This window comes from Thermobia domestica, chromosome 3 (genome assembly GCF_964235325.1).
Source record: "Thermobia domestica chromosome 3, izTheDome1.hap1.1, whole genome shotgun sequence".
NCBI classification, from domain to species: domain Eukaryota; kingdom Metazoa; phylum Arthropoda; class Insecta; order Zygentoma; family Lepismatidae; genus Thermobia; species Thermobia domestica.
Genome location: NC_137456.1, coordinates 218,170,153 through 218,193,703, shown reverse-complemented (window position 1 = coordinate 218,193,703; position 23,551 = coordinate 218,170,153). Strand labels below are relative to the sequence as shown.

The window sequence follows — 23,551 nt, the reverse complement described above, 5'->3', positions numbered from 1 at the left end:
TTTGAAGTAACCACACCTCTATTCTCGAGCCGAATAACTACTCCGCGTTTGATATCAATAAAAATCAAGACTCTTCTGTGATGCTAGTAACTTCTCCAAATTTGTGGAGCAAGCTAAATAGGTGACTCCGTGCGAAATATGGCAGAGTATATGATTGTTTTGCTATGTAGTAAAACTTATAAATTGCATAGAAATGTTGCAAATGGAGATTACAAAAAACATAGGTTCATGAAAGAAAATGTAAAGTAGTTAGCACAACATTTTTTTAGGAGAATCAACGGAAATTTGGGGTGGTGCACTACGTAATGACGAAAAGATGCGGGTTTTCTTGCTTTACGTGAGTGATCCGGGATTCCAGGTCTGAATTGAATGTCAGGGGATTCTGTTGTAGCTCAAAGTACTGTGTCTATGACTACTACAAGTGTAATGGATGCGATTATTGCGAAATCTGAAAATTGATTGTTTCCGGAGGTGTGCGTAATATTCAAACAGCAAAGGCAGAGTGGCAAGAACAATATACATTTCCGGGTGCTATCGGAACACTTGACTAGAAACACGTGGCAATAAAGAAACCTAGTATTTTGGAGACGAATACGCTAATAGGAAGAGCTCCTTCGTGGCTAAGCGGATAGCGTACATGCCTTTGGTATGAGAGACCCGCGTTCGATTCCCGGCTGGAGTTCATATGCTTCGGATTCCAAGTTACTCAGTGGGTCTCGTCTTATATAGCCTCGCTACTGAAAAGGACATTAAACTCAAAACCAACTCAACTCAACGCTGATAGGAAGGGTGTATACATGAGAATATATATTTTTTTATGCCAAGGTGAAAGGGGACATGTATGGTGTGGAAAACGCAATCAGATGGATGTGCTTTATGACGTGACTGGCTGGACTATTTAAAAAAGGAAACAAAAGGACCAAGTGTCTGATTTCGTTCTTAAAGCCAAACAATCTACAAAGACCTTGGACAACACGTGATATGCACTTGTCGTGCTAATCTTGATATTGCTGGATTCCAATCAACATCCATCAGTTCCAAGAAGTTCATTCCCGTGGTTTCAGTATTACTTTCTTATTTCCCGTTTTCTTTTTCAAATTAGTTTTTTTTTTTTTCTTAATGCTCGCTCGGATAAGATTCTCTTTTGGATTTGTGTCTCATTTGTAGATGTATTTGATATTTCGTTGCATTTCACTGTAATTGCCTTCAAAGCTTCGGCTTTCCTTCGTTTACTTTCTGGTAACTGTGACTTTGAAAGTACCACTGGAACTTTTATAATATCCACAAATGCATTTTAATTGAAACTGTCGTTGCTACTTGTCCCTTCCATGGCGTTTAGGATATTACGCCATAAGTTAAAAACAACGAAATGACCACGCGACGGAAGGGAGAAATGAATAACTACTTCTTTTATTGATACGACTCAGTGCTACGTGCAGAGGAAGCGCGAGAAAACGTTCATAAATCTGGAGCAGACTAGACCTGAGTAGTGGCTTGTTTTATTGATACAAAATTGAGGGAGGAGATTACTCCAGGTGTAGTTACTCCGATTCTCGAGCAGGACTTCTCAGGAGTAGTTACTTATTTTTATTGATATCACCCATTATCTGATCAATGATTTATGTCCGTCACGATACATGTGTGTTTGACTTCTAAAATATTTTTCCTTCTGTTTGCTGTTGTTTAGTTCTGCTGTTTCTGTTCTACTGTTTATTAACTGATCCTTAAACGTGACTGGCTGCTATGTGATCGTCAATCGGAAGCTCTGCGTCTACTCCTACGCATCGCTTCACACACTGGCTCTTAGCTCTACGCGCGCATGGATACAATTCTTTCCTTCTTATTGTGAGTGGGCCAGTGCTTACGTCACTACAAATTTAGATTTGCCACAAGATTAGTGTAATCACACTCAGCAACAATTGGCACGCCAACAAGACTCGTATTCAATCTCTTTTCTCGTTGTTGTTTTACTTTAGTTGTGGAGGAACTAAAACGCAATCAACGAGTCAACATTTTTTCTACATCGTGAATACATCAACAATACAAGATAATATAATTACTGGCCTATCTCTCCTACATGCATCTATCAACCAATCCTGGGGGCATAAAAGTAAGTTAAATTTAGTGTCTCTTCTCAGTAACAAGACTATATGACGCGTGCACCTACAAGAACGTGAAATCCGATCCATATATGTTCTCACTGGAAATCGAACCTAGGTTCTCCCGCGTACTACATACACACACATATTTCATCTTTCACCTTAATACCCTTTTCAACAACAATACTCTATGAAAGAAGTACTTAAAACTGAACATATGATCAGAACTACACGATCAGGAGGGTTTTCCACACACATATATTCAGTGTTTACCTTGACGTCCGTTTTACATCAAGATTAAATAAGACGTGCACCTAGTACTTAATACGATCCGAACCATAGACTACCACTGGCAATCACACCAGTGTCTCTTTCGCCCACATGTACTAATTCTAGTGGTCTTTTTCCATATCAAAGCTATATGAAACGTGCATCATTATCGTGAGTTCCGTAAAAATCCACCATAGGGGTTCCTTGCACCCATACAATTTCAAAAATATGATCACACATTCGCCCCACTCGAGATCTAAATATTTAAAGATAGCGTATTAAATACGTACCTTTCCAATATGTACTTCAAATATTTAATTTAGAATACAATTAATTCTAATACAGAAGTCAAATTTTAGAAGCACAGTTCTTTATTCCATTCCTTTCAAAGTATACGTTAAACTACTCTAAGGGTAAACTCAGCACTAAGTCTTTCTAAACTATTTTACCAGTATGCTATCCCTGTTAGGTCACGTGACAAAACCAAAAAATTTAAAGTAAAATGTTATGGTCCTATGAGGTTGGTCGTGCGCCGGTGGTTGAGACAGATGTTAGTAACATTACATGATATAACAAAAACTTTTTACGACATAAACGGCGATGGTTTACAAAATGACCTCTGGCACAAATGTCACCTTAAGGTATTATATCAGATTTCTACTACCAGCGGGTGCCTCACTCCCATAATAAGTACCCACAAGTATACAATAACAATGCCCTAGATGACGAAAGCTCTGTTAATAATTCTTATAAACCCAATGAAATGGCAAGTGTTCGAAATGAAAGAAATATTGCTCTATGCGTAGTTTGATAACAAATCGAGAGTAAGGGCTCTCTCATATTGTCTTATTTATATACTGCCTATTCTCTATAATTTTGTTGATTGGAGGGCATATTATGACATATCCTGGAAAGTTCCAAGAATTCTGAAGTTTCCGTAAACAGTTTTTCGTAAATTTTCAATGCACAAAATTATGAGTAAAGTTGTTGAAATTCTTGAAGATATAAAATGAGAAAACATTGGGGAAAACCAAAAAATCATAATGTGCAATGTGTATATAATCGTTCCTTTATTTAGTTAAATTGTTTCAGATATACTAGTTTTCCAGCTATATATTTTTTAATTATAACTATTTTTTTTTTAAAAAAAAAAGAACGAAATCAACACACAAAATGGAACATATACATAAAAGAAACAATTATCCTTTGGAAGATAATTCGCATAGCTTTTATTATCAATCTTGTGTATACACTCAGAAAGAAAGTAGAGCTTTCATTCTGAAATAAAGTAATTAATACAAGAATTGGCATATTCTAACCAATATTCTTACAAATTGGGAATTAAGTTACACAGAACGAAGTTTTGAAATTACTCTTAATTCGTATAAACGTACTTCGGAATAAATAATCAGACAGAAGTTGCTCCATCTATATTGAGTCGAAGTCAATGTGCAACTGTATCGCGCATTGCCACTCATCGGCGTGAGATTGCCACAGGCAAGCAACAGTATCTCGTTAGTCACACTAGAGCAGCGTGGTTGAGTGTAGTCTGAAGCCGCCGAAACTAAAATTTCTGGTAGGGATTCATTCTGGCCTTTCCGACGGCATCACACATCGTAGAAATATGTCTAAGGCGTAATTTTCGTGCCACTTGGAATGTATTATACATAAATATACGGCTCAGAGTCCTTGGCGAGCAGCTCGTTTTTAAGAGAAATCTGCATGCCTGAAACCGTGTCATGTGCCTAAGCAAAAAATGAATTGCAGGATGCTGAATGAACGTCATCTCGTGGGTGATCGATGGAAGTTTGTTACCCTTGATGAGTGCTCAAAGACTGTCGTAAAGTTCGTGCCATTACAATCAGGCCCGTTGACGCGAAGGGCGGAAGCACGTTCTTCCGTCAGTGTACAGAGAGTTTTCCAAAAGGATTCATGATTGGGGTCAGTTTCACGTACAGGGACACACTGCATTTTCGAAAGGTTGAGTGTACCTGCAAATCAATGCTGCGTACTACCAGGCTCATGCCCTGACTGAAATGTACCAGCATGGTACACCAGCATTGTATGGATTGAACCTGATTAAACTGCACCAAGAGAAGGCATCCAGTTATATGGCGAAAAGATCGCTGGAATTCTATCGCCGTATGAAACAGGAAACTGGAATTTCGGCAACTGTCTTTGACACTCCTGTCAGGAGTTCAGATGCTAGGATCATTGTACTTTCGGAGTCTTCAAGCGGCACTTATCACATCGTCGAATTCTCACAGCTTCTGGCATTTAGAAAGTGTGTAAAGAGGAGGGGGATGAAATATATAGCTCAATTACAACACAATCTACAGGAATGAAAAATCTAACGGAAGGCAACAGTCAGCAGAGATGGCCTACAGATCGAACACAACTGGTGTTGGAAACACATTTTCCAAGTAAGTGGTACATTCAAATTCGGCTCAATACAGATGAATCAACCTCTATCCTATTCATCTCATACAGTATGAGTATGAAATAAATGTAATTGACATTCAAAAGTTTTATCAAATAAATACTACAGGCGTTTTTGAAGAAAAACTAATTTATAACAGTGCAAAATATCTCCCCGAATTTAAGAAATATTTACAGAACAAGAAATGAAGCATCAGGATGAAGTTAAAAACTAAGGTTTGATGTAATTGCTAAGAAAGTTTTCTGTCTCATTTGCATCTGATTTAGTGCCCATTTTAAGGTATACGTCACGAGAAATAATGCAATTATCCATATAGCATTGAAACCACACATAACAGTCGTCTAAAGTTAACACTTTACTTAACTTTTCGATAGATGCATTGAAGAGAATTGTCTTCACTTCCGTAACTGAGATGTACCACAACTGAAGCCTATCTCCATCAGGAACAAAATATATGGTTCCAGGGCCAATTTTATTGTAAGATGAACGTAGTTCTCTAGCAAACAGCTTCTTCAGGGACAGATCACACCTTTAAAGATAATAATAGATACAAGTAAGTCAGTGTATAATTATTGTTCCAGCTGTTACAAGATTCAAAGTCTTATTTACACCAATACATAAAATATTTAAATGAATAAAACTTTTTTCAATTATTGTGACATTTTTCCGATTTTTCAGTTTAATATGATGAATTAATTACTAACAAATCACAATGAATATATGAATCACAAGCTCCAAACGTTAAAAAATACATAACGACATGTACAGTACGTGATGCACAATATGCACAATATTACATATAAATGTTCTTAATGAAATATTGATAAACAAGATATTGATGCACAACCCCCCCCCCCAAAAAAAAATAACAAATGTTTTCAGTAGCAAATTATAGACAAGAATATACAAAGTTTGTTTCTAAACAACACCGACAACGTTTGGGAGGTGATCCCTGATACCAAAGTAAGACAAAAAGCACACACCAACTTGGGTGCACAATTGCTTCCTCTCGGAGCTATAGCTTGCTGAAACCATAAAAGAATGAACCTCCAATACCATGGGACCTACCGTAGTCGGGTCAAGATTTCACTTAGGAACTACTATATGCCCTATCCAAATATATATGTTTCAGAATGCTGCGGTATTTACGCAACAATATTTATAGAGGGACTTGGTGAGTACTTAAAAGTATATGCCCGTATGCCATTCCTACTGCGGAGCTTGTTCTCTTGTAACTGGTTGCGTAGTGCACCTACATAACACGTCCTATATTTAAATATTTAAATATTTGAGAACGTATCCCACCTCCAGATGACAGATCGTTCTAACTAACATCATCAGACCGGGGTCCTTATCACAGTTATTTTCTTACCACAGAGAATGAAACATATAAGTTATAACATTGATAGCGTATAATCCTGTACATATAAAAGGAAGTAGAGTGTCGGATTCCGTGCGTTGATGTTAATACGCTCGTATATAGTTGATATTTTCCATCGAAAAATATGTTTGGCAATATTGATCTCAGTCAAGAGTAAGAATATTCACACTACAAGATAGGTGGCATATTGCTTGTGGCTTTAAGTATTTACCTTCCAGCCATACAACAGCTGCGTGCAATCTGTGCCCCTGCCCGTGTTCCCGAAACTATTCTTTGCTTTTCATTGCATTGAGTTTGTCATATCATTTGACATATTTTATTTTTCACCTTTTCTTTCTCCCATATTGAAAGGGAGAGAATTTGGTTTTCAACGCTATCAAGATTCAATTATTAATCTCAGCAACATCGACAACTGTGGACTTGACACTACTATCGGTTATTTTATATGTTACTCCCTTCCACTCTCCCAAAGTGCTAGGGGTCTTACCATTACTGAAGGTTAAATTTAAAATCAAACGGAATTGCTATCAATAAACTTAGGAACACCGGAAGCTATAGATTCGACAGTATAATCGCTCATTTTCAGTTAGTTTTACATTTTATAATTTCACACCCCTTTCAGGGTGCTTATGGATGATGAATTTAAATGCCACCTGCAGTGTCACCCTATAATTAAACGACATCGAAAACTATGGATTTCACACTCCTATGGATCGCTTTCTTAACATTGTTATGTCGCCTCATTCTCCTCGACTTAGCAGGGCTTGCCAGCACTGAGGACTGAACTTGGACATTCAAGACATCAGAACTGCAAGCAACTAACTTAGCGACGCTGGAAACTGTTTCCAAACTATTCTCGGTCTATGCTATTTTGATATCACTACGTCAAACTACACCCTCGGGTGCAAATGAAAGCTTAAATCGGAATGGAATAGCATCTAGGGTGTCCCTATTTATTTAAGGGACCCTGAAAACTATGCATTCAAGACTAATATCGATCCTTTTCAATCATTTTATGTTTTTCCCTCTCACTCGCAATTGGGATGTTAGGGAGTCTTATCCCGACACTACTCTTTTCCAGGCAGTAAGTTATGAGTAGCAAGTTTGAATACAATTGCTCCAGACGTTGCAGGGTTATGCTGGAACACACATAGTGACAGGGAGCTAAGTTGAAATCGACAATCAAATCGTGACAATTGCAATGGAACAGAAAGAAGTACACATACTTCGAGACGTGGTTTGTACCATCAAACGAAGACAAAAAGTTCTCTTGCATGTTGTCGAATTCCGCGTCGTATACGAGTGACAGGGATCGAAACTCGAATCCTGAGAATTGGAACAGAATAGAAAGATGTGGACATACAACGTGGTTAGGTGGAGTGACGACTGGTCTCAGTCGTTAGGCTTCAGGTCATGAGACACAATCCACTGGAGGTTCTAGTCCCTCTGAAGAGCAAATTCGTAATTTATACCGTCCTTGATATTTCTGTCTTCGTGTTCCTGTCGTGTATGGAATACGCTGAAAGGACATGAGGTGCCACTGGCGAACAATACCACGGTTGGGGCAAATTTAAAAAAAAATGTTGAGTAGAGTGGCGGACCAGGCGTTCGTATACTTTTTAAATACCAGATCGAATACCATCCCTTCCCATTCTTTTTTTTTTAACATTATTGAAAGTATATTATTTTCATGTTAATAAGACTCGAAATAATACAACAAAGAAATAATTTATTGATATTTTCCTTTAATTGACGTATTTAGTCAGGATTAGAGTACTATTGATAACCTAGATTGTTTTCAGTTTATGGTCTGTTCAGTTGGCTTACTTCTTCCTTCCCGATTTCGCACAGCAGATCTACTTCAACTCTCTTCGGGTTTGTGTGAGTTAGGAACAGGAAAAACATACGCGACACGCAGTCTTTCCAATCTGAGCACAAAACATGTTCCGCTACAATGAAAGAAATAAAAGAGCTTGTCACGAAAGAAAAAAAGCAAATCTTAAATTATTGATCATGTGGTTATTCTGCTTTTTGGATCATTGAATGCTTTTTATTTGGTTATGAATCATCCGCACAAGTGCAAGAAGTGCAACCATATTCATTAGTCAGTGTAAGGAATAAAGAATGCTTGTCAAGTCCAAAGGTTAGAAAATGAATAATAACATACCACGTTAATTCGTGGTCTATAGGTAAAGGTAGCACACACACAAATAAATTATATAGGTCCAGGTGCGTGGAACACGAATACTTCCAAAGGATAGCATCGATATGAACGATTATCATACTAATCGTCTATCGTATACAGTAGCGTGAAAAACTGATATTAAAAAGATACAACGAACAGGGATAAGATTTTTTCTAGGATGACAACATATTAATCACGTCAATAAATTTTTTGGGATGACAGGTTATCACCTTACGTACCACTGTAGGCCTATTCATTTTCCCATTCTAGCGACGAAAGAAGGAATTGCGGTAGTGATAAAAAATCGGATGTAAGATTTCAATGTATTTAAGTTTCATGGAGCCTGTATATCGAAAAAGTGGGTTTTCGATATCTGTCTCTCTCTCTCTCTTAGTCACGCTTTTACATGTACTCAACTACAGGCCAAACCGTTCAATGTCACTGGATCAAATTCTACACCTAAGGTTTTTATAATATTTATCGTTTCGAACGTTCTTCCGACACATAGAAGTATGAGTTTTTACTGAAGGATGAAAATTTAAAATGATTTAATTTTCTCAAAAACAGCTGGAACGAGTTTGTTGATTTTATATAAATATTTTAAGAACACTACACAGTAGTATGAATCATTGCTCTGAAAAACATAAAAGGTGTAATTTAATATACGGGATGCGCTTTTTCGCACAATTTTTCTTACCAGATTCCATTAATAAATGTATCACTAATAATCTAACAATATGGAATAACTCACTTGTTATGTAAACATTCAGAAGAGGTAGTTTATACATATGGTGAGCTTTTCTCCCACATGATTTTCCACACTACCACCTAATGCAATGTTATTCATATTTCGCAAAAAAAAAAATAGTATTCATTAATAGTCTAACAATGTAAATAACTCGTCCCGAAAAATCCAAAAAGGAGTGGTTTTCTCAAGGGGGTATTTTTTGTCAATTTTCTCAGACATAAATGAGACAAATGTGTTCATATTTTATTAATAAACATTTCAGTAGTTTCAGTAATTCAATAATTCGCTTATTTCAAAAAATAAAAAATAAATAAACTCCGTAAGAGGTAATTTAGTTTGAGGGTGAAATTTCTCCCTACGATTTGTTTAAAAATGACTCGAGCTACTCGGTTCATGCTTTATACCGAAATATTTCATAAATAATTTACAATATGCCATCAATTATTTATCCTTAAAATTACAGATGGTGTAGTTTACTTTTGGTAAAAGTTTCTCGTGATGGCCTCCTCACAAACAACTAAGGAGATGTTCTTCATACTTCATAAATAAACGTTGCATAAACAACCTAACCTATAATTCCTTCTTCCTGAAACTCTCCAGAACGGGTATATCACTTTTTAGGCGTAAGAACGACGCAAACGATTTCGTTCGTATTTCATAAATAAATGTTTTAAGAAAACACTAACAACATGGCATAACTCGTTTGTCCTGAAAAGATCCACAAGTGTTAGTTTATTCTTCAGGGTGACTTTTCTCGCCGATTGCCTAAGAAATTATTCATACACTTTTGTTGATAGTTCAAAAATACTTGTTTCTTAATAATTCTAATATATAGCATAAGCTATTTCTAACGACAATGCTCAATGGGTACTTTACTTTTGGGCGTAAAGTTTCTTCGAACAAGAGTTTCCAAAATACATTAGTTTATTCGTATTTCTCAAATAAATATTTCAGTAATAGATGCACCCTAGCACGATTCAGTGCAAGAAATTTGAGCGAGAAAGGTTAGTGCGTTAGCCCGTATCCTTTCTTAAATATATTTTTAAATGTTACACCTAATCTCAATTTTCTTCACAAACCCGAACCTTCTTTTTTTTTAATGTGCCTTCTAGTGCCAAGTGATTCACGTGCCAAGCGGTCCTGGATTTGATTCCCGATGAGACCTAGTGTATTTCTGTCCGACGTTAAGGAATAGTCGGTGTAAACAAAATGTGTTTAAATAAGTCTAACCAAGCTAATCACCCATACAAACAACTAATACCATGTTACGAAAATATCGAATATACGTTATTAATTTTGGATTGGTGGAACTGAGATATCCAACAGATGTTTGTCAATTCCAAAGGTTAGATAATGAAAATTAAAATACCATGTTAATTAGTGATCTCTGGGTAAGCTACTCTACTAAGAAGTGATTGAGATACCAAACCAATCGCTGAGAGACATGTCAGAAGAATACAGTTAGTGAGAGAATAATATTGCAAATCATGGCTGGTCTTCATTGTTATTTGAGGGCGAATATTGAAGTGCGCATGTAGGCGAAGTTAAAATCATGCTTAATTAAATCTCTACTTGGTTAAATTTAAGAAATAAAATAATAATAATAATAATAATAATAATAATAATAATAATAATAATAATAATAATAATAATAATAATAATAAAACTTTATTTTAAGTGCTATGAACAGCTCATAAGCACAAAAACAACACTATGTTAAAACCATTATATTATCATTTTAAACAGACCAGAAAATTTATAATATAGAATGACTATTAGAGCAGGTTAAGGCCTTTGTCAGGAGGTTAATATATTAAAATTATAAGGTTCAAATTAAGGTATAAAACGTACAAATTAAAAAAAAAAACAGTCAATTTCATAATATACTATTTACAGATCTGTGTAAATTAAAGTCTCATTTAACTAGCCTTAAAAGAATGAATCAACCTTGCTTAAAATTACACATCCAACATGCAAAAATCTTGGTCTCTTATTGTCATATTTTAACACAAAAGATTGGTTCTCCGAATAAAAGATTATAACGTAAAAATACACTGAAAATACACAATAACAGTAAAATAAAGAGTGGTAGCTAGAACCTTCGTCATAAAGTTAAAACAGTTTAATGTTTGTAAGAAATGCTCTGATATTACTCTTAACATATGTTGTATCGTAAGACATTGTCACCCTTCTTAGTATTTCATGTTTTGAATTTAATGCAACCAATGTCGACAATAATAATAATAATAATAATAATAATAATAATAATAATAATAATAATAATAATAGATTACCAACTCTCTGAGTTTTGTGCGTTGGCACAATTCCAGGGATTAATAAGAATTGGTTTCCTTTTCATGTAAGTGTAGAAATACTTAAACCATGTTGCGTTCAATATACTGAGAAAATATCAAAGTGTGAATGTTTAGCTACATAAAATGCCCTAACAACATCATGTAGTATAGACTCTACGTTTCTAGGTTGTCTAAAGAACAAGTTTGTTTAACTATAGAAATGAAGAAAACAGACAATGCTCACAAGAAACATCTTATATTGATAGTAGCGTTGCCCAATCATACAATATGCAATCGATAGAGGAGTGAAGAAAAGTGAGAAATCCAAAGTTTTACGGGCCGACACCCAGAAACACAGGAGATACAGAGGAAACAAGGATCTAGAATCATGTGAAGATAGCAATACAAAAGACACACTGACACAGAAAGAACTTGAAAATGATTAAATTAATCAAAATGGCATTTGCACAACAGTATAGTAAACAAACATTGTACCCACAGGTATGCTCAATAACATCATATGTAATGCAGTGTTGCCCACTGAGCACAAAATGAAGGTTTGTTAACTGGCCCGGAACACAAATTATAACATCTAGCAAATCTAATTATGAGTAGAACAATACATGCAAAGTCTTCGTGTACAATGTTACCAACGTTTGAAGATAGGCCTATATCAATGAGCATTTTCACATAATTGATAAAATGAATTTTTATTCAAAAATTTACGGTATCGCAAATTCTTGAATAATTTTTATCAATTATGTGCAAATTCTCATTGCTTATCATTAATTAACGTAAAGCACTCATGTTGCAGTACTTTTACGACAACAGTGTTGTCAGGGGATTCGTTTCTGTAAAAAAAACCACCCATTTTACGGATTTGCAATAATAGTGTTTTGAAACGGCAACACTGCATCAACCTTGTCACATTTTCGCACCAATGGATAAATGTTGCTGCGTACTGTACATATACACAGGAATTCACTAGCAGAAAATCAGTTTTATGCAACTGAATATTAATTTTCTTCATTTTGCACATTTTTTATTTTACACTTACGCTATTTTCTTTCGTTACTACACAAAAACGTTACGAGTTCCAGCATTGGTCATGATCTCGGAAATATCTTCTTAGAAGATGCTTACATTTGTTTTAAGTTTCAGGTCTTTATCATTCCTAGGTCAAAAGATACACGCAATCAAACTGAGTTGCGCGACTTTACAGACTTTATATATATATATAATTCCATGTCAGAAGGGCCCGGACAAAAGGGCGAGGACAGAAAGGCCCGAGTCAAAACGGCCCCGCGTGAAAAGGGCCCCGGTCAAAACGGCCCCAGTCAAAACGGCCCCGCGTCAAAACGTCTCCGCGTCAAAAAGGCCTCAGACAAAAACACGTATTATATGAATAATATTATTTTGAAAACGTTTCTTTAATTTTGGTGTAAGAACATACATGTGGATCTCCATACAAGGTTAGTCAAAAGTATTGGGACAGAACAATAATAACGACACGCGTGGACTGAGGAAAATCAAATGTTGCAATTGGCATTATTGCAAAAACTGCATTGGCTTGGAGTGTGGTCACAGTGGAATCCATTTTGAATTACACTATATTGCGGATCGCACTTTTCTAAATGGAAAAGGCTATGATTTTAAACTTCAGTTTAGGCTTTATATTTCCACAAATGAGAATTTGAACTCTTTTTTTAACACGTTACCATTTCTTTATGAGACAGGGTGTTTGACATATGTATCTAATAGAAATAAGTATCATGACAGGGCGGTAACAAAGAGACAAACGGACAAAGGAAAAGTAAATGTTACAGGGTGGTATTGGTGTTAAAACTGCGTTAAATAATCATGGCACCCAGCTTGAATTCCGCATATTATATACCATAAAATATTTTCAAATAGACAGCGGTATTTGTGCCACACAAATTTAGGCTAGAATCTTGCTACAAACGATAATCTGAATGCGCACGAGACAAGATTTGAGACTGTCTCGACTCGAAAATGTACTGTAAATGTGATGTTTCGACTCGAAAACTGTGCATTTTTCTATTGGAAGAGCTGTGTCTCGACTCGAATTTTCTCAGTAAAATTCTGTCTCGACTCGTCTCGTGCGCATTCCTAACTGAGTCGACTTTTGACCGACCTCCATTTACGTGGTAGTGTGTGCTAAGTTTGACATTTGTTTCTAGTAGAAGAAAGTATTTAGACAGTAACTAATAAATAGTACTTCATTGTGTTCTTAACGTTTCTGTTCGTTTCCTTGCGTTTGTAAAATATTGTAAAGTTACCACTTATGTTAATAGTAAGTAAAAGATATTTTAAGAGTAAGTATATTTGTGACTAATTGTTACTTTACGACTATAAAGCAATAGAATGCTTTTAATGTGCAGCGATATTTGGTAGAGCTCAACAACTTCGCTCAAATAGTACTGGGTGATAACGATGTTTCTTATGGTCAGTGTATTGTACCATGTAGAGTTAATACGGGACGGATATAATGGTAGCATTGCTAGAAAGAAACCATGTATTACCCAGATAAGGAAATATAAGATACTTAAATTTTCTAGAGCTTTTGAAATAAACCGAAAAACTGGTGGGAATGTGTTTTATTATCGACGAATTTAAGTTAAACCTGCATTAATATGATGGTAGAATAATAGTTTTTCCACAAGTAAATACAGAAATAAATGTCAAGAACTTCTAGCCTACTGTAATATACAGAGGAGCAAGTGTAATGGTTTTGGTTATATATATTCACCAAACGTTGGAGAGTTAGTGTGTATTGATGGGATTCTGATAAAAGAAATATATCTTAATGTTCTTAGAAGGAATCTTTTTTTATAAGCCTCCACTTCCCCCTGCCTTGGCCGATTTCTTACGGTCTTATTATAGGGCAGTCGCAACTTGCCTCTGCCTTTTTTTCTCTCTCATATACTCTTTTATTTCAGTTTTTTCTCTCTCTGCTATTCGGCTTTCGTCCTCGACAGATTTGAGGTGAGGCTCTGTTTTATGGCATGGTACCTAATTATATAAACCATGCCTTATTTTCTTCTTTTTTTTAAAATTACTATTTATATTTATTTCAATTATTATTATTTTTTTTTACAAAAGTACATACACTGACGATCACAGACATACACCTGTGTAAAACCTGAAAAGAGACAGAACTGAAAAGATACTAAAAATAAAAAATGATTAATATAATATATAAAAGTGATAGTTATGATAGTAAAAACACAAAAATTTCCTTCTCGTTTGTTAGGAAATCGGTACTCCAAACTTCCTAAAAGTTTTTCTTCTTGTTTGTTAGGAAATCGGTACTCCAGATTTCCCAAAAATTTTTTCATATTAACTTATCTTTATTGTTTATTTACTTCTTATCTAGATTTGAATTTTGCCTCTTGACAGAACACAAACACTACACATTCTACACTACAACACTACACTAACACTAAAACACTAAGCAGATAAAGTTTTAGCTCTTGGCTTCCTCAGAGCTGATTGTTTTATTTGATATCAAATCTATTTAATTTTATTTTTATTTTTAGTGTATCACACAAAATTTATCTTCTTCTTCTTTCTTCTCGTCTTTCTTTCCAAAGGTTTTCCAAAACATGCCTTGCCAGAGTACTAAATTTTTCTATTTTATGTTCTTCTTCTATGATCGTTTTTATGCTATTTTCTTTCAGTTCATTCCTTATTTCTTTTATTGTATTGTTTGTTATATATCTGTCGCAAGACCAGAAAATATGTTCCGGAGTGTGAAGATCGCCACAAAAGCATTTATCATCGTTTTGTAAGTTTAGTCTTTTAAAATGTGTTTTAAATGGTCCATGTCCTGATATATATTCTATCACATCTTTACTTATATTTCCCATCCTTTCTCTTGTTTTTAAATCTGGTATAATATTTCTAGTCCTGGCACCTTTCCTGGAATTTTTCCATTCTTCTTCCCATTTTGTTCGAATGATTCTTTCAATATCGTCATCGCAGCTTGGTATTTCTCCTGTGATTTCTAATATCTTCGTCATTTCTTTATTTTGGATCCAAGTCTTGATACATTTTCTTAATATTTGGAGATGTATCGGTTCTTCATATGTAAGTAATTGCAGTACCTCGGCTGGGATTGTCTTCATTATGTTGTTTACCCTTATTAAAATAAGTCTCTGTACTCTTGTCAATGTTTCTTTTAGTTTAATGTTCATAAAAATTCGGTGTCCCCATATGCCCACGCAGTACTGTAAGATTGCCATTAAAATTGTCTTGTTATATAATTTGAAAATCTTCTTGTCCAATCTAAAGTCCTTTGTTGCAACTGTTAGTAATTTGTTGGCTACCTTTTTTGCTTTTTCTGTTATTTCTGTTATATGTTTATGAAAGTTTAATTTTTTAATCGATCCATACTCCAAGATATTTGAATTCATTTACGTGTTCAATTTTTTTATCATTAATTTTTATTATTGGATCCCTCTTTAAGATTTGACCAAAGACCATGTATTTAGTTTTACTTGCTGATAAATTTAACTTATTTTCTTTGCACCAATTATCTAATTCTGTTAATACTATTTTCCCTTTTGTTTCTATTTCATTTCTTGATGATGCTGAAAATACAACTGCCAGATCATCAGCATAACCCACAACACCGATTGTTTCTTGCATATTATTTAAGTGATTTAAACATGGCTGTAGTGTAACATCCCACATTAAGGGTCCGAGTATCGAGCCTTGTGAGCAGCCTTTTGTGCTTATTGTTTTAATGGTTTCTCCCGGTGTTTGTATTTGTATTTGTCTTCCGCTACAGTAATCTAACATTATATTATACAGTGTTTTACTGATGTTCATTTTCTTTAATTCGTTGAAGAAAGCTTGCCACCATAAATTATCAAATGCTCCACTTATGTCAGCGTAAATCACTACTTGATATTTTTCTACTTTTCCCTCTTCTATCAGGTCTATCATTCTTTTAATAGCTGTTTCTGTGTTTTTTCCTTTCCTAAAACCATATTGTAATAAGTCATTTTCTAAAACTCTCGTGCGATTAATCCTTTCTGTTATTGTTCTTTCAAACAGTTTGCTTATAATATTTAGTAAACATATAGGTCTATAGGATTTCGGATCGTCATCTTTTTTATCGTCAGATTTCTTAAAAATTACTAAGTTAGCCTGTTTCCATCTTCTGGGTATTTGTCCTTTTTTAAAACATAGATTAAACAGCTTTGACAAGTATGGTGCCCATTTATCCGCGTTTTTCTTATAAATTTCTGGTTTTATGCAGTCTGGACCTGGTGCCTTTTTATTTTTTAATCTTTTAATGTGATTTATTATTTCTTCATTCTCAACTTCTTCATTTTTATCTTTTATTGGAGTCACCGTCATTAAATTTCGTAGTTGTGTCTGTGTTTCATTGTCTTCCCGCTGATCGTCTTTTGGCAGCAAGATGTTCATCAGGTATTCCACTGTTTCTTTCCAGTTTTTTGTGTACGTCCCGTCCTGTTTTCTGAAGGTTGAAAGAGTGGTAGGTGTTTTTACTTTTTTGCTTATTATTTTATAAGGCTCTCCCCACGGATTTATATTCAGATTTTTTTCGATATAAGATTGCCAGCTTCTTTTCTTACTTTCTGTTATTTTATTTTGATAGTTTTGTTTTAAATTTCTGTACTTGTTTAACCTTCTTTCTCTTAGATTATTATCTATAGTATTTTGGTATAATTTTCTCGCTTTTCTTGTCTTCCTCTTTAAATTTTGTAATTCGTTTGTCCAAAATGTATTATTATTTATTTCTAATGTAGTTGTTGTTTTAGTTTTAGTTGATTTTTTTATTGCACTTTTTGTTGCTTCCTCTATCTGTTGGCCAAGTTGATCTAGGTTGCTCCCATCTTCTATTTTTGGTAATTTTATTTCGTTCCAAAATTTTTCCCAATTTATTTTATCTGGGTTATATAGAAATCTCTCCTCTCCCTTGTTTGTGACTATTTCTTGAGTTTTTGTTTTTATTATGTCGAAGATTATTATATTGTGGTCACTTTCAGTGGACGCATCTAAAACTTTCCAATTTTTTATTAGGCTGTGCATCTTCGTTGATGCTATTGTTAGATCAATATTTGACTCTCCTTGACTGCTTCTATAAGTGGGAGGATTTCCTTCTTCGTTGATTATTGTTAAATTATTGTTCATTATTAGATCTTCCACTCTTTCTCCTCTTTTATCTGTTCTATTACTATGCCATAAATTTGATTTTGCATTCGAGTCCATGCATATTAAAATACTGTCTCCCTGGTAGATCTGACAGAAGTCATCAATATTGTTTAAAAAGGGTTCTATATCCATGCTATATTGGCAGTAACAGTTTACTAGTTTGAAATTTCCTAAAGTAGACCTTAACTCTAAACACACAGTCCAATTATCTCCGAATTGCGTAATATTTAATATCTTTATATTTTTGTTCCTATTTATAACTGCTGCCTGTGGTTTTTCACCTGTGTTGTATAAATTATGGTCTCCTCCTGTGTGACTTTTAGATACAATTGTTTCCCATGTTCCCATGTTTGATAATTTTTTGTTTCTTGTATATGGTTCTTGAAGGATAATCAAATCTGCTTCCACTTTTTCTGCCAAATCTTTGATTTCATCCATTACTGTTTTGCTTCCCTTTGCATTTAGTTGAATGACTGTTATTTTTTCTTCTTTAATTCTAACAAGGAATTCTAATTTTATCAAGATATTGATCCCAAACAAAGTATATGTTGTAAAGAAAAGATTGCTTTAAAACTGCCCAAAAGTGCACGAAACCCCACCCCACAGTACCGGCTTTAATCCCATTGAGAATCTTTGGAACGAATTGAAACGTAATGTCAATATATACGCGTTACGGTGAAAGAAGGTTTAAGAAAAGCATTACGTACAGCGTGGAACAATATTTTCCCACACTACACCAGGAGAATTGTAACAACAATGCCGAAATACTTAAAGGAAGTTATAAATCGTTGTGTGTTTGCTATTAAATACTGACTGTATTAACTTGGAGGGATAAAATTATTTTAGAGGACATTTTATAGTAGTTTGTTTAATAATATCTGAATATTTATGTGATCTGAATATTTATATTTATGGATACAATATTGTTCACCACAAACTTACTTGGCCGGGAATCGCACCAGTAGTTCTACACACCAGAGCTAAGTATTCTACCACTGAACCACCGTGCCCCTTCCTCCGGTATTCTTTGAGGAAGCGATATTTACCTTATATGGTCTAGTAAACCAAAACAATTATCACCATTGGAGCGATAAAAACCCACATTGATGGGATGTTATTTCCAAAAACAGAAGTGCAGAAGCTACTGACAGAAATAAACTACATTCTTAATTAGAAATATTACGAATGATATAACAGAGATATTAAATTAAAAGTACAAAAAAAAAAATAATTTCTTGAATACGAACTGTGGTTTAATTAGGAATACAGCTGGTAAATAATATTGGACTACAAACGTATTCAGAAGTCTTGATGGAGGAAATATAAATATATTGAGATTATTATTATTATTATTATCATTATTATTATTATTATTATTATTATTATTATCGAGTTGAAAATTCAATGGTGCATCTGAAATCAGGTAAAAGATCAGGAAAAAGTACGTATAGCCAAGAAACGGTAAGAAATGTGTGAAGTATTAAGGCTGTTGCTACCTCTTCGCTGAGTCGAGTTTTCCCCCTATCTAATAACATTGGAACTTTTTTCGTGTTTTTCTCGGTAAGCAATGAACAAATCCTTATAAAAATTTGCATGGAGTCAGGTCGATAATAAAGGATTCCTTATATGAGCTTATAATTTTACTAAAAGCCTCCAATTAAGTTATTCATTCCCCCCTTTTTTTCATGTGAAGATTTGCAACAACGCATTGACGACACTGCGTTCTCTCTTCTAGCAGGTTGCGGCGAGTAACTGAGGGTTACTTTGAAGTTTCAACATTGTCCACAGCTGTGAGGGGACCATTTCAACAATGACATATTTATGGCATTTCAGTGAAGAGGCGTTGGAGTACGTTTTCTTTGCTGAAAGTAGAAAAAAATAAACACAGCGAGAACAGATCCATTCTTCTTTACATTAGCTTTCCCCCCGTCAAGTATAGACAGTTATAAGCAATTAGAAGCGAACTGTCTGTATTGAATAAAGATACTGTTAATGTATACGAAAGCGAATGTCACTTTATTATTATTATTATTATTATTATTATTATTATTATTATTATTATTATTATTATTATTACATTTTTAAAAACATAGAGAGACATACCTTTCTTGACTCCAGTGCTCATTTTATCTACATATGAGATATTTATAATAAACTTCTATACTGGTAAAAGAAAAGCTACTTTTATAGTGACGTATCTTGCTAAGAGAATTATTTGTATTTTATTTATTATATTTCAATTTAAAATAAAGTGTATCGTTTGTAACAACGAATAGTGCTCAAAATAGTACCTATTACCAGTCAACTATAGATTTAGATCAAACATAATAATGGACAACAACACCAATATATATTGGATACATTTAGACCCTATTGGATCAAAAGATCCAATATATTTCAGACAAAAATATATTTTTCTTGTACGCCTTATATCTCGAGAACTACATATAGCGTACCCAAACTTAACTTAGTATGATGTGTTTATTGCGTAAAAAATACAAAAACTCGATTTAAGGACCGTTCAAAAATTTTGTGGGCCCTGATTCACAAAATTCAAAATATTACATTCAATCAAAAATTTTCTTGTACGCCCCATATTTTGACAATTACAAAGTGTGTGGCCAAACAAAAACTAACAATTTACTCAGTATAATGTGCTTATTCCGTAAAAAAAAAAAAAAAAAAATGAGCTGCCATTCAAAAAATTTGTGGGCCCTGAACCAAAAAAATTCAATATATTTCATCCATTCAAATATTTTCTTGTACGTCCCATATTTTGAGAACTACATATAGTATAGCCAAACCAAAAGTAACAATTTAGTCCGCATGATGTGCTTATTCCGCAAAAAATACGAAAACTCGATTTTGAAGCCGTTGCTAACTTTTGTGGCCCCTGATCCAAAAACTAATTATTTGGCAAGATCGCAATCTTTTTATGCACTTTTTGGATCATTTTTAAAATTCTTAGCCAAGATCGCTATCTTTTGATCCATTTTTTGGATTATTCCTAAAATTCTAGTTCTTATGTATTTTTTATATTTATATATAAGGCGATACAAAGAAAATTTAGGAAATCAATTGATCTGATTTAGATTTGCTTAACTATATTCCTGTTAACTGCAGATTTTTTAAAAAGATCTCTTTTTAATCTATATTTGTATTCTTTCTTTACTCACTCATGAAGTATATCTATAACTTTTGTCAATTTTTTAAAGTTGTTTCTTAGATAAGTTTCGAGAGTTGTCCGCAAAATTTCGTTAGCATCTTATTTGAACTACTCTTTAAAATGGAATGTGTACATTTAGAGAACTTGTGGTTTGATCTTACAATGTACATAGTATAATATAACAAAAAATAGTTTTTATGTACTGTAACGCTGTAATCTCACTTTAATTTACCATAGTATATTTTTCTTTCTTTTTTTGCGTGAAAGTAACATTTGAAACCGAATTATTTCTTTTAAAATTTATACATGAAATGAAAATTGTTTTCTTAAAAAAACTATGACATACTCATTGTATAAATAAATGTGAAATGATAGTGTTTTGTTTGATTTATTTGTATTGATTGAAGTCAATACTTCGAGTGTAACTTTGGCCACTTATCAACAAAATTAAAAAGTCGTAGACCAGTATAATTTAAGCAAGTTACTTACTTGATTTGAGACATAATTTTGGAGGGGAAGAGTATAAATTTTACTAATAACATTTTTTTATTTAACTTTTCCTGTATTTATGTTTAGCGTGGCCTTGTGAATTTTGTTTGCTTTTTTTCCAATGTAGAAACTTACCTAGGGATTTTGGAGTATGCTCATAGATATTTAAATTGTGAATAGTGCTTCGGTGATATTTAGCATTTTGATTATACTGCTTGTTTATTATTTTTCTAATAACTTCATTTACATAATGTTGTGGCTTGATGCAACAAAGTATTCCATCACATACTTTTATACTCATACGGTAATGCTTTAGTTTAATATGTATGACATTGACAAATTGGTGTACCTCAACAAAAAAGCCCTATATTTTAAAATGAAGCATGAAAAAATAATGCATAAAATTAAAATTACTCTGTTAATAAGCTTATGTGTTGTACTATTTATATATATGTTGTAGCTATAGATGAAATTTCGCGTTCACCATCTGGAAAATAAATATTTCTTATTTAGAATGCGTAAGTTACAAGGTTATTATTAGCAGGTAACACTAATAAGTCCCTATTTCCTGTTACCAAGAAATAAGTCCCTATTAGTGCTGTTGAATTTTTGTGACATTTGCGGTTTTCGGTTTTTGAGGAAACCGGTTTTCTAAAAACCGAAAACCGCAAATGCGGTTTTCAAAACCGAAACCGCAAAAGCGGTTTTCAAAACCGAAACCGCAAAAGCGGTTTTCAAAACCGAAACCGCAAATGCGGTTTTCAAAACCGAAACCGCAAAAGCGGTTTTGAAAACCGAAACCGCAAGAGCGGTTTTGAAAACCGAAACCGCAAAAGCGGTTTTCAAAATCGAAACCGCAAAAGCGGTTTTGAAAACCGAAACCGCAAGAGCGGTTTTCAAAACCGAAACCGCAAAAGCGGTTTTTAAAACCGAAACTGCAGAAGCTCTTTTCGAAAACGAAAGCCGCCCGACACCGTGTTTGCGGTTTTATAAACGAAACCTTGTTTGTCCTTTTCAAAGTAGAAACAATGTTTGATGTTTTTAATTACACCTTTTAACAATTGTGAAAGCATTTATCGATCGAGACCATTGTATTGATTTATGTCTGTGTTTTAACTTTTTTATTTGCTCCAAGACTATTATGGTAATATATGCATCACTGTGCAAAAGGGATAGTTCGATGGTTGTACAAGTCACAGCTAAATTAGGGTTGCAATATTTTAGTCAGAAAAGTGGGGAGTTCTAAACCGTAAGTACTGATGTGAACTTGTGTGTTACATTGGATCCTTCGCACTTTTTTTTTTTTAAGTTACTTCTTTGATGACACTTCCAATGTACTTTTCGGCTGCAGGGAAGCAAACTGGACCCCACCTGATTTTCATATATTTTGTAAATTAGACCACGAGGAACACGAATCTGAAGGAATTTTGAAATTCCGAATTTCGGAACTCGAGATATTAGAACATAAAGTGACCACCGAAGCAAACTGGACCAAAACTAATTTTTATATATTTTGTAAACTAGACCACGAGGAACACGAATCTGATAAATTTTGACATTCCGACTTCCCGAACTCGAGATACTAGAACTTATACAGTAGTTTTACATAGTATGTATAAAATTAACGAAGAAAGTTCTGTCACTTTTTGACCTATCACCTTAGAGCATCGATATGTCACCTAAGACCAGGGGTGTAGACAGCTGGTTTCTGTAGGAGGGGTTCGTCGTTTCTGAAGGGGGGCCAGCTACAATCTAAAAAAAAAAAAGATGTGTTGCAGCTAGTGTTTTTGAAGCCTGAAACAAACTGGAAAATTTTGGTTTCCTTCCAGAAAACTAAAAATACTGTTTTAGCTTCTTCTTCTTCTTCTTCTTCTTCTTCTTATTATTATTATTATTATTAATAATAATAATAATAATAATTTCAAAAATTATTTTACAGATAGTTTGTATTATGTTTAACCAAGAACTACTGCCCCCGACCAAACATTATACCTTTGTTCATAACTATTTCAATACACAGAACCGATCTATAAAGGTACGTATCTGGAAGATTAAGAATACATCGACAACCTTCTATAAACGTTCTGGAAGGCCATTTATTCCATCGCGGTAGAGGTTGGTGTTCCGTGAAGCGAAGGAGGTATCAAGTGCATTTTGCACTTCTACTTGGGATTTGAGCTGGCATCCTTTAAAGGTGATTGTCCAAGGAAGGGAACAGATGATAATCGGACGGTGCAATGTCCAGTGAGTATGGCGTATACAATAGTGTTTC

The 23,551-nt window shown here is 34.1% G+C and overlaps 1 protein-coding gene across 1 annotated transcript in view; it reads right to left on the bottom strand.

The window, feature by feature from the left end:
- Positions 1–3,568: 3,568 nt before the first annotated feature.
- LOC145680967 (uncharacterized) overlaps positions 3,569–23,551 on the bottom strand; it is a 750,879-nt gene continuing 730,896 nt past the window's right edge. The window contains exon 4 of the mRNA XM_081752183.1: positions 3,569–5,338. Within this exon, the coding sequence (XP_081608309.1) occupies positions 5,020–5,338 (319 nt within the window). The 3' untranslated portion in view covers positions 3,569–5,019. The remainder of the gene's footprint in view (positions 5,339–23,551) is intronic.